At 44.1% G+C, this 17,097-nt stretch overlaps 1 protein-coding gene across 1 annotated transcript; it reads right to left on the reverse strand.

The window, feature by feature from the left end:
- Positions 1–1,976: 1,976 nt before the first annotated feature.
- Positions 1,977–14,003, reverse strand: LOC132399728 (androgen-induced gene 1 protein-like). The gene is made up of 6 exons (XM_059980418.1): positions 13,656–14,003; positions 11,757–11,906; positions 11,560–11,661; positions 7,781–7,896; positions 7,012–7,181; positions 1,977–2,670 (listed from the first exon to the last, which is right to left on the reverse strand). Exons 1-6 carry the CDS (start codon positions 13,812–13,814, stop codon positions 2,639–2,641), a joined length of 729 nt encoding a protein of 242 aa, XP_059836401.1. The 5' UTR covers positions 13,815–14,003; the 3' UTR covers positions 1,977–2,638.
- Between the last annotated feature and the right edge of the window lie 3,094 nt (positions 14,004–17,097).

Consider the following 17,097-nt stretch of genomic DNA (forward strand, 5'->3'; position numbering starts at 1 on the left):
TTTTCATAAATACAAGAAGGACTCAAATAGACGTTGAGTATTTTACTTAAAAGTAACCTTCAACCCAACGTCTTTTTTTCGGAGGTCAACATGTTTTTGTTGCATGCAGAAATGTAATTTCGTTTTCTCTGCAGGAGTTCATCAATTTCATAAATGCAACACATTATAGTTTGTTTATACATAGCATAAAGGCAAAACAAAACGTTGTATGCAGTGTTATTTCATTTTAAATGTCAAACGGGTTTTGCGGCTCCCAGTGTTTTCTTTTCTGTGGGAAACGGGTCCAAGTGGCTCTTTCAGTGGTAAAGGTTGCTGACCCCTGCACTAAGCCCAAAACACTGGCACACTGAGTGAGAAACGTTATCAATATTTTTAACATTATTCCTAACTGCATCCACAAAGGAGACAGCATTATGAAGGACCCCATGCACCTCTCATACAATCTCTTCTCCCCCCCGCCGTCTGGGAAAAGGCTCCAAAGCATTCGGGCTCTTACGACTAGACTATAAGTTTCTTCCCCCAAGCTATCAGACTCCTCAATACCCAAAGCCTGGACTGACACCTTGCCCTACTGTCCTGTTTATTATTTATTGTAATGCCTGCACTGTTTTTGTGCACTTTATGCAGTCCAGTGTAGGTCTGTAGTCTAGTATAGCTTTCTCTGTTTTTTTTTATTACGTGGTTCAGTCTAGTTTTTCGTACTGTGTCATGTAAACTATGGTCCTGAAAAAAGTTGTCTCATTTTTACTATGCACTGTACCAGCAGTTATGGTCGAAATGACAATAGAAGTTGACTTGACTTGACTTAACTGTATTCCAAGGTGGCCACTCTCTCATTACCTTACCACACTTGTGCCAAGTTTCAGTCACTCAGGTGTCACAAAGTCTTAAGCGCTATTCCTTGTTTCAGCCTCGCTGTGTCAGGAGTTTTCCCCCTCCTACTGCATGCATGGCTCTCGCCTGCTCTCAGATGCCCATGTCCTCAGGGAAATACCAGACAGGTAGTAAAATAGTAACATTACCCTATGGGTGTCAACTGTCCGGTAGCACAGAACTCTGAAAGTAAACAAAATCTGAAATGAAAACAGGAAATGCTGGCAACACTTAGCTAGTCAGGCAATACCCGTGGAGGCAGAAACAGTTAAAAGCTCAGGCCCTAGAACCTTTGTTAACAATTCCACAGATACTGCATGACCTGCTGAGTGTTTCTAGAACTTTCTGATTTTACTATAGAACAGAGCTGCAAACACTTAAACCACAAATGGCGCTCTCTGGTCGTCAATGAAGAATCTGGTCTTGACAATCAACATCGAATCTCTCTGGTTTCACTTCTACCATTCCTTTAGCAGCCTAAAAACAAAGAAAAGATGCCCCAAAACTACCTGATATTAGACTAGAACTTCAAATGAGGCAACACTTAAAGAATAGTGCCCACTACAACTTATCTCCAGGAATGAAAGGGTTGGAACAAGAAACCTGAGGTCAATGTGAGTAGTACCCAGATCGAATACATTTACTCCTCCCAAGCATGAGCAGCCTCCAGCATCATGCATTATCCAATCTCAACATGACTAATCTTCTCCATTTAACACATCCCTTCTTTCACTATGATGAGTCTCCACCATCAAATAATCCCCTCCTTCAACCTGAAGTCCCCTCCATTACTCACCCCCTTCGGCATTAGGAGTCCCTTCCATGAAATGCTCTCCTCCATCACTTCAAAGTGTCCTCTTCATCACACACTTACATGAGGAATCTCTAAAACTGAACACATCTCTCAAGTGGATCTTCCAGCATTAACCCTTCCCTCCCCTCAACGTGACCAATCTTCTGCGTTGTGGCACGCTAAACTCATTGTGAGGACTGATACAGGACAACATTCTAAGTTTCTCGCCATCAGCCTGAACAAAAGGTGTCTTGTGGTACCAGCCACACACCCTGATCACTTTCTCATTTGGATGAATGAGTCCAGGTCATTGTGGAGCAGACATTTTCTGTTTATTAACAAAGACTAGGTTAAAACCCGTTAAAATTACATTAAGAAGATGAGCTGCTGCTTCATGTGGATACGTGACAGTACACAAGGGTTTCAGGTTGAGTCAATGCATGAAGTCAATAGGTGAGGAGTTAGCTGTTAAAGGTGTGACAAAAGGCTCAGGTCTAGCAGTGGTCAGCGCACAGCATGCAATGGAGTTTAGGGTGCACAGTGGTTGAAAATCATCCTTCTGTTAGATTGTGGATAGCTCAGAATGTGAAATATGAGGAACTGGGCCCTCTCACTCTCCTATGAAATGGAATATATTCTCCCACATCCTTCTTGCCAGAGTTAAACACCGACTATAAAGGCTAGGTCAGAGGATGGGGGTATCACTAAAGGCAATAACCAGTATCTCTGCCTCATCCCTGAGTCTCGTGGCACCAGGTATTACCTCCCTGACTGTTGCAGAGAACAAGTCAGTAGTTGGAGACCAACATCGCCACAGGAAGCGCTAATGGAATTCCATCTTTTCAAGGTCAAATAAAATATGACAGAAAGAGAGAAGTATCGGGCTAATGTCAGCCTGTCTTGTAATTGTTCAGAGAGATGACAGCAATCACCCGTTTATCTGCCATCCTGGTATTCTGAATTCCAAGTTGTTCAGTCCAGTTTGTTCATCGACTCCATAGAACCTGCAACAAAACCAAAGAGTCAGAGCAACAGAAAACAGCTTCCTGCACACTGATTGCAACTTAATCAAGATCCTTGAAAACTAATAGACATAACCTAAGAAATACTAATGACGATATCAGCTATTCACTTAAAGGCGGAAGTCCCCGGTAATGCCCTAAAAATGTTCCAAGATATTACAAATCAGATACATATACAGCATCTCTTAAAATTTAACTATTCTCAGTCCAACACCCTACACCTCAGCCACTGTCTGAATATCTACTCTGCACACAATATTACATAGAATCCTAACAGCAAAAATTCAGGCATTTAGATTTGGTGGTAACAATGAGACCCAAGTTGCATCTAACTTATCTAGGGATGGTGGGTGAGGAGGTACTGAAGGAAGTAGATCTAACTCAGGTAGGGGTAGCAATAAGCTGGTACTGTAGGATATGTGTCTATCCATGGACAAAGACTCCAGGCTGAGTTGATGCCATCGAAGGCAGTCCAGACTAGGTACGGAGGGCTATTGTCCAGGTGCAGGTTGATAGGATTAGACAGAACAATAGCTTGGCGTGGATTAGAAGGCCCAAAGGGTCTGCTTCTGCACTGTGGTACTCTAGGATTCTGTTTGCTGAGCAGGTGCTTAAGGACACAATTCTCCATCCTGTTCTCTGACTGGGCAAGTTGGGACAAGGAGTCGGGTTTAAAGAAGACCGAAGGGTCAGAGTGAGCTGAGAGGGGTTAAGGGCAAGGGAATGCCAGGACAAGGTTAAGATGAAAGAAGGGCTGGAGGGGGGGGGGGGGGGGGGGAGGGTTGTGGGCAGGTGTGGAAGGGTCTGTTTGGCATTTATATTCCACTCTGGGCTCCTCAGATACCTATTCAGCCTCTTCTTAAAGGCACCTTTCCTGTACACTTCATCAGTCCCTGGGGAATGTTTAAATATATGGGCAGGTACCTGAATAAGACCATAAGACAAAGGAACAGAATTAGGCCATTTGGCCCATCAACTCTGCTCCACCATTCAATCATGCCCGTCCCTTTTTACCTTCTTCAGCCCACTCTCTGGCCTTCTCCCCATAACCTTTGATGCTATGGCCAATCAAGCTCTGCCTTAAATACACCGATCGACCTCCACAGCTGCCTGTGGAAACACATTCCAAAACTTCACCACCCACTGGCTAAAGAAATTTCTCTGCATCTGTTTTAAATGGATGGCCCTCTATCCTGAGGCTGTGCCCTTTTGTCCTCAACTCCCCCACCATGGGAAACACCCTTTCCGAATCTACTGTGTCTAGGCCATTCAAAAGATTTCAATGAGATCCCCCTTATCTTTCTAAGTTCCAGTGAGTACAGACCCAGAGCCATCAAATGTTCCTTGCATGATAACTCTTCCATTCCCAGAATCATTCTTGTGAATGTTCTCTGAACCCTCTCCAATGCCAGCACATCTTTTCTCAGAGGAGGAGCCCAAAACTGTTCACAATACTCAAGGTGAGGCCTCACCAGTGCCTTCTAAAGCCTCAGCATCACACTCCTGCTCTTGTGGAATGGTGTCGCAACAACAACCTTGCACTCAATGGCAGGAAGACAAAAGAATCGATTGTGGACTTCAGGAAAGGTAAGACAAAGGAACACATACCAATTCTCATAGAAGGATCAGAAGTGGAGAGAGTGAGCAGTTTCAAGTTCCTAGATATCAAGATCTCTGAGAATCTAACGTGGTACCAACATATCGATGTAGTTATAAAGAAGGCAAGACAGCGACTATACTTCATTAGGAGTTTGAAGAGTTTTGGTATGTCAACAAATACACTCAAAACCTTCTGTAGATGTACAGTGGAGAGCATTCTGACAGGCTGCATCACTGTCTGGTATGGGGGAGGAGCTACTGCACAGAACGGAAAGAAGCTGCAGAGGGTTGTAAATTTAGTCGGCTCCATCTTGGGTACTTTCCTACAAAGTACCCAGGACATCTTCAAGGAGCGGTGTCTTTGAAAGGCAGCGTCCATTATTAAGGACCTCCAGCACCCAGGGCATACCCTTTTCTCGCTGTTACCATCAGGTAGGAGGTACAAAAGCCTGAAGGCACACACTCAGCAATTCAGGAACAGCTTCTTCCCCTCTGCCATCCGATTCCTAAATGGGCATTGAACCCTTGGGTACTACCTCACTTTTTTAATATCTATTATTTGTTTTTTGCACGATTTTTAATCTATTCAGTATACATATACTGTAATTGTTTTATTTATTATTTTCTTCTTCTTCTGTATTATGTATTGCATTGAACTGTTGCTGCTAAATTAAATTTCATGACACATGCCAATGATAATAAACCTGATTTTGATATTCTAGACCTCTTAAAATGAATGCTAACATTGTATTTGCCTTCCTCACCACTGACTCAACCTGCAAGTTAACCTTAGGGTATTCTGCATAAGTCTCTTTGCATTTCAGATTTTTGGATTTTCTTCCTGTTTATAAAGTAGTCTGCAGATTTATTTCTACTACTAAAGTGCATGACATGCATTTTCCAATATCGTATTTCATTTACCACTCTCTTGCCCATTCTCCTAATCTGTTGAAGTGCTTCTGCAGCTTACCTGTTTCCTCAACTATAACTGCCCCTCCATCAATCTTTATAGCATATGCAAACTTCACAACAAAGTCATCTATTCCATCATCTAAAGCTTTGATATACAGCATAAAAAGAAGCGGTCCCAACTCCAACCCCTGCAGGACACCACTAGTTACTGGCAGCCAACCAGAAAAGTATCCTTTTATTCCCCACTCGCTGCCTCCTTCCAATCAGTTAATGCTCTAACCATGCCAGTAACTTCCCTGTAAAACCATGGGCTCTTAACTTGGTAAGCAGCCTTATGTGTGGCACTTTGTCAAAGGCCTTCTGAAAATCCAAATATACAACATCCACTGCACCCCCTTTATCCATCCTACATATAATCTCCTCAAAGAATTTCAACAGGTTCATCAGGCAAGGTTTTCCCTTAAGGAAACAATGCCGACTTTGTCTTATCTTGTACTGTGTCACCAAGTACTCCATCATCTCATCCTTAACAACTGACTCCATCATTTTCCCAACCACTGAGGCCAGTCTAATTGGTCTATAATTTTCTTTCTGCGGCTTTCCTCCTTTTTTAAAGAGTGGAGTGACATTTGCAATTTTCCAGTCCTCCGGCACCATGCCAGAGTCCAACAATTTTTGAAAGATCATTACTAATGCCTCCATAATCTCTTCACCACCGTAGCATGCAGTTCATCTGGTCCAAGTGACTTATGTACCCTTAGGTCTTTCAGCTTTTTGAGCACCTTCTCCCTTGTAATAGTAACTGCACTCACTTCTCTTCCCTCACACCCTTCAACATCTGGCACTCTGCTACTGTCTTAGGGTTAGGGTTATGAGGGTTACGGACTGAGTGCAGGCAAATGGGATTAGTGTAGATGGGCATCACTGTGAGTAGAGACAAAGTGGGCCAAAAGGGTCTGCTTCTATGTGTTATGTTTCTGTGACCCTATTTTCACTGGGCTCTGGGAAAAGCAGTTTATTCTGAATTACCCCTTAGATTTCTCTGTGACCTCTAGTTACGTCTCTCACCACAGGCAGAAACATATTTCCCATAGCCATTAAAGAGCTCTGTTAGACACCACCACCCCCAGCCCTCCCCCCACCCCCCCGCCACCACAAGCCATTTCTCACAGGATAAAAATGCCCAAGTCTGATCATCCCTGCGGCAGTCTGTAGATAATTGAATGCAAGTACCAATGACCAGCCAACACCAGAGAGAGTGGATAGGAGGCAGAGCAAAGTGGGGAGCAGGGAGACTTCTACCAAAGCTGTTAAGAATGAGCAGCCAAGGACAAATGCAAGCTGTAGAGGTAGACACAGAAATGTGGAATGAAGTTGTCACAGATACCCAGAGTGATACATCCTGACTAAATTGTAAAATTGCCCACTATACAACCATCAACTTTTCCTGGAAGTACAAGGTACAACATGTCCTTCAGGACAGCAGGAACAGGAACCTGATGACAAAGTGGAAGAGCAGCTAACAATGTCAGGTAATAATTGGCTCAGAGGATGATGAACCATTTTCTAAGCACAGCACGATGGATCTCATGAACAAGGTTTGTTGCAAAGCCGCTTGAGAGAGCAGTAAATGTAAGATGAACAAGCACTGTGCACAGGGTGATCTACACACCTATCTAACAACAAGGAATATAACGGAGGTTCAACAATAGATCAGCAGGTCAGTGACTGGAAATGACCTTGTACTGTAATCTGATGAAAGGTGTCACTGGAATGAACCTCCTCTTGAGACTGAGAACATGCAGAACCTACCTCTGGTCAGCGTATTACCCCATCTCCAATGATGCAGTTTCTCCCCCACAACATATAGTGAGACAGTTATAAGAACAGCGATGGTGAGAAAGACTCCCATGGCAACCGGACTCAGCACCTCCAGAATGGGGTACACCCAGACTGCTGATATGTGGTGAATCCACAGCACCCTGAAAAGGGGGAAAGACAGCATGGTTTGTATCAACAAGATCATTCCTTTCCCACACAGTCACAGTCCACTGCTGACACAGGAGTGTGTACCACCAAACCACGGCCAACAACTCCACAGGCCTACAACCCCAAACTTCACCCATACATACTCATCACCCAACTGATTCACAGGAGGGTGGGCACAGTGGGTGCCACAAGAGGAGGGGGCAGGAACTGGATTGGAATGGTAGGGGAGAAGGGGGTGGGGGAGAGGGGGTTGGGAGGAAAGGGGGCTGGGGGGGGAGAGGAGGCCGGTGGAAAAGGGGTCGGGGGGGGGGAAGGGAGGAGCAATCAGATGCAAGGATATAGAGCAAGAGAGAGAAACAATGAGTTGATGAGCTGAGGAGCTAATGTGTGCAAGTGCGAGTTGAGAGTGTGCATAAAAGATTATTTATTCCCCGCCATAGATGCTGTCTTCTCATCAACTCATGGGTTCCCTCTCTTGCTCTGTCCCCTTGCATCTAATTGTCCCACTCCCTCCTCCCTCCCGCCCCCATCCACCACTTCCCCTGTATGAAGTCAGAGCAGTCATAATATACCATGCAAACTAATTACTCACCACAGTAGGTAGCAGCTGCAGAATGCAACAAGAACAGCAATGCCTCCCTTGCGATTGGGACAGAGATGCGGCACAGTGATTAGCTCCACCATCAGCAGCAGCAGAACCAGTGTGTGCTGCAAAGGTAAACAGGGTCAGAGGTTGGAAGTTGACATTGCCTCTGAGGAGGGATAAGTCGGATTACTGTTAGGTGAGATAAAAATGCGACCACATCTCCCCACCCAGCCTTTACCACCAAGCCAAACTCCAACCATGCTGCAAGAAGTGAAGATCGATTACTTAAAATGTTTGCCACATTCAACCAATTTTTTTCTGTCATTGTGAGGAACTCAGCAGGTCAGGCAGCATCTTTGGAGTTCTGAATTTCCAACATCTGCACAATCTCGAGCTTAAGGTATTTTGTCAACTCCCTTCTCTCTTTTTACCAGTACATGCTCTGATGCTTTGGATCCCTCTCCTGAGGGGAACTATTTATTTCAATTCAGAATTTCATTCACCTTTATTAGCTGTTCACCTGGTTTCCTCCACCCAAATGAAAACAACCTCAGCAGAACCAAACCTACCTCAAAGCTACAGTTTCCCTACACTTCAGAAATCCCCATTCTCCTTGCTTGCAACTTCTCCAGAGTAATTGTAACTTGCTCAGAACTGCAGGCAGTGATCAACCTGTGGCTGAACCAGTGCTTTATATATCTCTACGAAGCCTCCCAGTTTTATACATACCCTACACCAAGGCTCATATTTTACACCACCTTTCTCTCCTGCCCATAATGTCACCGTTGTTTCCCAGTCACTAACCTCGTGTATGAGGAAGACCTCCCCCCCATTTCCAACAGCTTCTTGCCCCATAATCTCCCAATGCTATACACCCCAAAATCAACAAGCAAGACTGTCTATTGTTTCAGCCTGTCTATTTGCTCACTAAACCTATCACCTCCTCCCTTGTATCTGATCTTTCTCTCATAGTTCAGTCCTTTCCCAACTGCATCCTCATTGTCACTTCAAGTTTCCATTTTCACCATGGACGAGTCTCTCAATCCCACATCAGCACGATCTGAAAAGAGGCCCAACCAATTCTTCTTCCAACTGGTCTTCATTTGATTGAATATGTCTCACAATAGACAACTTCACCTTCAATTCCACTCACTTTCTCCAAGTGAATTGGGGGAGCTATTGGGATAGTTCTCATTTCAGTCATATTCAAGCTCCCTCTCTTAACTCACTCCACGATATTGATGTTGTGTATTGCTTTCATAGCACAGCACTTTCACATTATCAATATTCAACTTTTCCCTACCTTTTTTTGAGCTCTCTACCTCCACCTCAGGTTATTGCCGAGCAACCATTTTAAGGTCACTGACTCCCACAGTTCTCTTGAAGTCATTTTCTTCCACTCTACAGCCTGGAAGGACACCGGCTTATTCTGTTAGTTTCTCCATATTTATGGCATCTGTTTTGATAACATAACTTGTGTTTAAACACCAGTGTGGTTAAGAAGTTTTCTGTTTTCCTGAACAATGGGATCTTCTCTGCCAGAGGTTGCAGTGCTCTCAATAACATCTCCTCAACCAGCACACTCCTGCTCTCAATCTACCTCCCCTATCAGAATACTCACAGGATTGTCTTTATGTTCACCTTTTTACACTGACAGCCATCACTCATTCAAAGTAATATCCTCCATAACTTTGGTTATCTGTAACAGGATGCCAACATCAGGCACATAGACCATAAGATATAGGAGCAGAATTAGGCCATTTGGCCCATCTATTCTGTTCTGTCATTTCATCATGGCTGATCCATTTTCCTCTCAGCCCCAATCTGCCTTCTCTCCATATTCCTTCATGCCTTGATTAATCAGGAATCTATCAACCTCTGCCAAATATATTCAATGACCTGGCCTCCACAGCCACCTGTGGCAAAGAAATTCCAAAGATTCATATCTGTCCTTCCCCTCCTTTTCAATAGTCTGAAGAGGTTGCTCCCCTAGTTACTCCCTTCTCCACCCTTCCATTACTTTTACCCATCTCAGGGCATGTTCCCACACAAGTAAAGTGGATGCAGTATCAAGCACATTTGCTTCATTTGAAACGGTGGATTGCCCAGTAGGCAGCTATATTAATTCCACTACCCATTCCCATTCCAATATGTTGGTCCTAGGCTCAATGAGGCCATGGTCAGGTTGAAAAAGCAACACCTTATTCTACATTTAGGTAGCCTCAAAACTTGACGGCATGAACATTGATTCTTACAACTTCCAGTAATTTCTTCCCCCTCTCCTTTTATATCCTGGCCTCCCTCTTACTCCTTCTCTTCTCCTCACCTGCCCATCACCTCTTCTGGTGCCCCTCCTCCTTACCTTTCTCCTATGGTCCTAAAAGACTCTCCTCTCCTAAAAGATTCCCTCTTCAGCCCTTTACCTTTCCCACCTATCACCTCCCAGATGCTCACTTCATTTTTCCTCCCCCACCCACATACCTACCTTCCCCTCACTTTCCAACTTGTAGTCCATTCCCTCCTCCTTCCTTTCCAGTCCTGAAGAAGGGTCTTGGTCTTAAACACCACCTGTTCAAATCCTCTAAAGATATTGCCTGACCTGCTGAGTTCCTCCAGTATCTTGCATGTGTTACTCTGGATTTCCAGCATCTGCAAAATCACTTGAGTCAATGAAATACATGTCCCTTAATGTTTTCCCTTTCCGCCATCCAGAGATCCATAGTCATTCCAGGTGAAGAAGCGATTTGCCACATTTCTACCTATAGTGTTTTTATATGGCCCTCGGAGGCAGAGTCATGCAATATTTAATGTTGAATTTAACTATTTCAAATAACCACTCCTTCATCTCTTTACTGATGTGCCTGTACACTTTTATTCAATTAAGCATGCATGTTCTCTTACTTTTCCAGGTCTGATGAAGGGTCTTTAATCTGAAATACCAACTCTCTCTCCCCACTGTTGCTTGGCCTATTGAGTGGATCCAGCATGTTCTGTTCTTGTGTCAGATTTTATGCCAGTCTAACGAGTTACTGCTATCAGAAGTCGTTAGGTGCTTCATGTTCCTTCGTCATCAACACCAGTCCATGTAGATTTGATCCTACCAAAGGAAATTCATTAAGAGCCTTACCTACGTCTTCCTCCTCCTTCTCATTAACCATCTTCATCTCTAATAGGCCCTGCTCTTCACTTTACTCTCGTGCTTTTCACACTTATAATACCTAAGACATAGGGGCACAGTTACTCCATTCGGCAAACTGGAACTTTCCTGCCAGTATCCTTTCATACCTTTTTTGCTTCCTAGTTTCTCTTAACTTCACCTGATTCTTTTTGTACTCTGTCAGGAGCTTTGTTATATTAAGCTCTTGATAGTTCCCAGTCTTGCCTTATCTGATCTTCCTGCAACTTGTCCTCTGAGGAAGGGTGACTTGATTTGCCACCTCCACTGTTTTTATTTACTTGTGGGAACATGTTTACACTGAAACCTCTTAAACGTTCCATTGTTCTGACACTTGCAGTATTCCAGCAGCTACCTCAGGTCCCTTTTGGTTAAGTATCTTCCATCTCAGTCAAATTAGACTTACCCTAATTTTTAAAGTTAGGATAAGCCTTGTCCAAATTAAACCAAAATACGAACTCTACTATTATAATGTTCTGCCAGTAATGGATTTGCAAAGCTCCAATCTCTAAAATCAAACCCAAAATTGTGCAACACCCCGACAACAGCCTTTCCCTTTTTGGCTTGTTAAATACTGGTATAAAAAAGACTACTCCAGCACACTACTCACCATGGCATGGTTCAGCCACGTTGGGATTATCTGGTCAAGAAATTTTGGGTAAACGAGCTCACGGTCATAGGCGTAAATCAACCAGAAACTCATAACGACAAACTGAAAGAGAGAGAAAAGGCTCAGCTCCTCATCTCCATATCCAGTGTCTGGATCAGACCCGCATGGAACTGTGCTGATGGCATGCATACACTTACAAAGCCCACAGGGAATGCCAGAGCTGAGAAGAGCCAGTCCTGTAGGACAGTCATACGGCAGGTGATGTGCTGCACTCTTTTACCAGGCTGAGGAAGAAGCCTTAGGAGATCTGTGAGGACACACAATCCAAAAAAACTGGTCTGTAGAACCTGGAGGGAAAATCATATGAATGAGAGAGAGATGTGGAATTGGAATATTATTGTCACATGTACCAAGGTACAGTGAAAAGCTTGTCTCACATACTTATTTATACAGATCAAATTATTACATACTGCATCAAGGTAGAACAAGACAAAATAATAACCATGCAGAATCACAAGTGTAAGAAACTCTGCAGATACTGTAAATCCAGAACAACACACACAGAATGCCCGAGGAACTCTGTAAGTCAGGCAGCACCCACGGAAGGGAATACAGTCGATGTTTTGGGCCAAGGTCCTTCATCAGGACCGGAAAGAAAGGAGGCAGGAATCAGAATAAGGTGGTGGTGGAGGGGGAGGAATACAAGTTGATAGGTGAAACCAGGTGAGGGATAAGGTGGGTGGGTGAAGGGAAGAATGAAATGAGAGGGCAAAGGGCCAAAGAAGGAGAAGTCTGATAGGAGGGGAGAGTGGACCATGGGAAAAAAGGAAAGAGTGGCACCAGAGGAAAGTGATGGATAGGTGAGGAGAAGGGGTAAGAGGGCAGCCAGAATGGGGAATGGAAAAGGAGAGTAAAAGTTGGAGAAATTGATGTTCATGCCATCAGGTTGGATGCCACCCAGACTGGAGAGGGTTCAAAGGAGGTTCATGAAAATGATTCCAGGATTGAATGGCTTGTCTTATGAAGAGCATTTGATGGCTCTGGGCCTGTATTCACTAGAATTCAGAAGAATGAGGAGTGACCTCATTGAAACCTATCAAATGGTGAAAGGCTTTGATAGAGTGGATGTTTCCTATGGTGGGAGAGTCTAAGGCTAGAGGACACAGCCTCAGAACAGAGATGAGGAAGAATTTCTTTAGCCAAGAGTGTGGTGAATCTATGGAAATCTTTGCCACAGGCAGCTGTGGAGGCCAAGTTTAGGTCTATTTAAGGCAGAGGTTAATAGATACTTGATTGGTCAAGTATGAAGGGATATGGGGAGTAGACAGGAGATTGGGGCTGATTAGAAAATTCGATCAGCCATGATGAAGTAGCTGAGCAGACTTGACAGGCCAAATGGCCTAATTCTGCTCCTGTATCTTATGGTCTTATAAAATGAAGTACTGCTGCTCCAACCTTCAGAATGGCCTCAACAGAGCAAGCCATGGACCGACATGCCAGAGCGAGAAATATTAAAATAGGTGGCCACTGGGAAAATCCTGCCTGCGGTGGTGGATGGAGTGATTGACAAAGTGGTCCAATCTACGTTGGGTCACAGATATATGGGAGGTCACACAGGGAGCAAAAAGTGCCCCATCTGTCATAAAAGACGGAGAATTACACTCCAGAATAAAGTGCAGCAGCTACAGCTAGTTGGAGTGCAAGTACAGTGTCACTTTTGACAGGGAGGTCAAGAGTCCACCTTGCTGTACCAGGAAGACATTTCAAGGTCAAAAGAGCAGATATTGAACTCGGGAGAATCAGAATGAGAATTGGAAAACAAAACAGAGGAAGTCGCATATATCAGATTTTTTTTTAAATAAAAAAAGGTCAAACAGAATGTAGCCTTACAAACTGGTCACTGAGGATAAGACAGATGGGAGCAGTGAAGAAGAGAGTTGGATAGAAGGTGAAGGGGTGGTAGGTGATAGGGGAGATCAGATAGTGGGACACCCATGGAAGGACGGGGGTAAGGCCAGAATGGTCACAAGCGGGGCGGCTGGGAGTCAGGAGGGGAGCAGGTGCCGGGAGGAGAGTGGGGGCAGGGGTTAGCTCACCATGTTGATGAAGGTGAGGTATTTCCAGCGGCCTCCGTAAGAGCTGACACCGAGGTGCCGGCCGCCGGAGGTGACCTGCAGATTCTGATGGACGGCTGCCAGATACCAGAGCAGCGCCGCCATGTGCAGGCCCAAGCCGGCAACGCGCCAAAACGCCATGATCCCAGTTCAGCTCGTCCCGGGGCGGAGCGGGCCCTGCGCCTGGATCCGCCAGCCTGGGAGGGGCCCGTACCGGGTCCGGGCGAGGCTTGAGCGCAGGCACGGTGGTTGAGGGCGGGACCACTCGCATCGGTTCAAACTGGGCTCGCACTTCCTGACTCTCGCATCCGGCGTCCCAGCTACGATTCCCCTCCCCCTGCACAAGCTGCGCTGCATTTCCAGTTTGTTTTTGCTGTAACCTCCTCCTCAAGTAAGGGGAGTAAAACTGTCAACTGCTTGAGTTTGATCTCACCAAAGTGCGGTGCGTTTGCAAGAACGTTTACGGACACTTCTCTACATTATGCTGACAACAGCCCCTAGCATCTAATTTGCCTTCCTAATTACTTGCTATATCTGCAAATTAAATTTCTATGTTTCCTGTAGGACGCTAGCTCTTGCTAGCACTCATATCCACCTATCACCTGCTAGCTCTTGCTTTTCAAACCTCCAATAACCGGTTCTCCCCGTCTTTGTCCCCCTTTTCCTTTATTTTCTCCACCTCCTTATCTAACTAACCCCATCATCCTATACCTATGGGTGTATCTCCATCTGCCCATCACCCATACACTCTTCCTATTAATTCCACTTCCCTTTACTCCATGTCCCACCAAGAGCATCTCCTATCATATTTCATCACCTTCAGCCCTTTGTCACCTCCATCTACCCACTTCCACTTCTGATATTACTCCCAACCCATCTGCCTAACATCGCTCCTCTCCTGGATCTACTTACCACCATTATTGCCGTTCTACCCTTTCCCCTCCACTTTTGTTTTATGTAATTGCTAATTACCCCTTTCTTTCCAGCCCAGATGAAGGGTCTTCATCTGAAGTGTCAACTGTCCATTTGATGCTGCCTGCTTTGCTGAGATCTTCCAGATCTTTTTGTGTTGCTTCAGATTCCAATCTGTGTCTCAAAAACATCAACATTTCATAATCTAACCTCATTTAAGTGTAATTTTGCTTTTCTATACTTCTTACTAAAATGGATAATCTCATTTCCTTGTTTTGTTTTTTTTATTTGCCACCTTTTAGTCCATGTCCATGATATCTATTTCATCACTTACCATATTTTACCATTAAGCTGGGGAAAGGTGGTAAATGATGTGTTGTAAAGAGACATGGACTGGACTCCTAAGAATGTTTCTTGTGTTAAAAAATGATAACTCTTGCAAATAATTATAATAGAGTTGACTAAAATAACAAATGGCATAATCTGCCAAGTTCCCAAGTACAAAGTAATTATACATAAAATAACAAAGATTTGCATTTCTGTGGTCTTATTACCTTGGAGAAACATCCCAAGTGGTTTGTAGATGTCAGTACATTCAGATACTAGGCATTCGCAGTATAAATGAATTTTTTTCTTATCATTTTTTTCTAAGAACGTCCTTCCTAAGTCATATCACTAAATACATTATATACTGTCTTTATCTATGGGTACTTGTATCAGCTCTTACAACTTTCTTTCATTCTTTTATTTTTATCAGTTTTCTAGTCTTTCTTTAATTTCTAAAATTGTTATTATTGTTTATTGTTTTTGTTCTCTGTTTTCAGTTTAATGCCATCTGTAACTTTTTAGCTAAATGTGATTTCAGTAGAGCCTATTTCTCAATGGAATGAGTGTCTATTGAGAATCATGACACTTCTCTTTCATGACAGTCACAGCTTTTCTAATCTTTATTTCCATATGCTGCCATAGTAAGGTTTGGCTTGTATTTCCGTTTCATTAACCAAGGCCTTCTGATCATGATAGTGCCAAGATACAATGCTTGTTGAGGTGACTCTGATTTAGTTGTTGCTTAGGTTCGTAGGGATGGGAGTTAGGGCATCAGGATAGGGTTTAGGGACTGGTGTGAGGGAGAGTTAGAGGTCAGGCTGGAGTCCAGGTTGAAGTACTCCACAGTCAAAGGTCAGTAATCTCTGGATGAATGTTGGGTCAGCAAGTGCTGTTAATGAAGACCAGTGATTCTGTCATCAATTGCCAAAATTTATAGGCCCCATGTACAAGAGCTAGCAACACCTCTCTCAAGTCAACAAATCCCCTAGGGTTGGCAGGACCACGACCTAAGTCAGTGAGTTTTGGGGTCAGAGGTCAATATGAGTTTGTGGCCTGGAATGTGAGGTCCTGTGATGTGTGAGTCCTGGAGTTAATACCAAAAGTTGAAGCTCAGAGATCACACACTGAAGTAAGACCCGATGACCAATGCCTTGGAGCAGTGTTTCCAGAAGCTGAAGGTTTAAATGAGAAGACTAAAGCGAGGATAAATATATCTGTGGTATAGGTGCTGAAAAGAGTGGAATCTGAATTGCAGAACCCAATATTGAACCTTGAAGGCAAGAATGTGCCAATTAAGATAAATCAGGACTTGTTTCCTGAGATTATGATGGTTTTACTTTGGAGCAGTGTATGAGGGTGTGAATGGGATTGAGTCTGAATCCGCTAGAGGCCCGTCCTGGGTCTGCGTGCCTGTGTGGGTGGGAGGAAGGAACAGGCCTTGTTTTGCTGTTGTTGTTTTTGTTGCTTGCTTGTTAGACCATAGGATATAGGAGCAGAATTAACCCATTTAGCCATTTGAGTCTGCTCGCCCATTACATCATGGCTGATTTAATATCTCTCTCAACCCCATTCTCCTGCCTTCTCCCCATAACCTTTAATGTCCTGACTAAACAAGAACCTATCAATCTCCGTTTTAGAAATACTTAATGACTTGGACTCAACAGCTGTTGGTCACAATGAATTTCACAGTTTTACCACCTCTGTCTAAATAAATTCCTCCTCATCAATGTTACAAGTGGATGTCCCTCTATTCTGAGGCTGTGCCCTCTCATCCTAGGCTCGCCTACTGTAAGAAACATCTTCTCCATATCCACTCTATTGCAGCCTTTCAATATTCGATAGGTTTCAATGAGATCCCACCTCATTCTTCTGAGTTCCAATGAGAATAGGCTCAGAGCTATCAAATACTCCTCATACATTAACCTTTCACTCCCCTCTCCAATACCAACACATCTTTCTTTAGATAAGGAGCACTTATCCACTGGGACTTTCTACAGGGGCACAACTGAGAGCATCCTGACTGGCTGCATCACTGCCTGGTATGGAAACCGTACCTCCCTTAATCGCAGGACTCTGCAGAGAGTGGTGCGGACAGCCCAGCACATCTGTAGTTGTAAACTTCCCATGATTCAGGACATTTACAAGGACAGGCGTGTAAAAAAGGGCCTGTAGGATCACTGGGGAC

Source organism: Hypanus sabinus, chromosome 9 (assembly GCF_030144855.1).
Source record: "Hypanus sabinus isolate sHypSab1 chromosome 9, sHypSab1.hap1, whole genome shotgun sequence".
Lineage (NCBI taxonomy): Eukaryota > Metazoa > Chordata > Chondrichthyes > Myliobatiformes > Dasyatidae > Hypanus > Hypanus sabinus.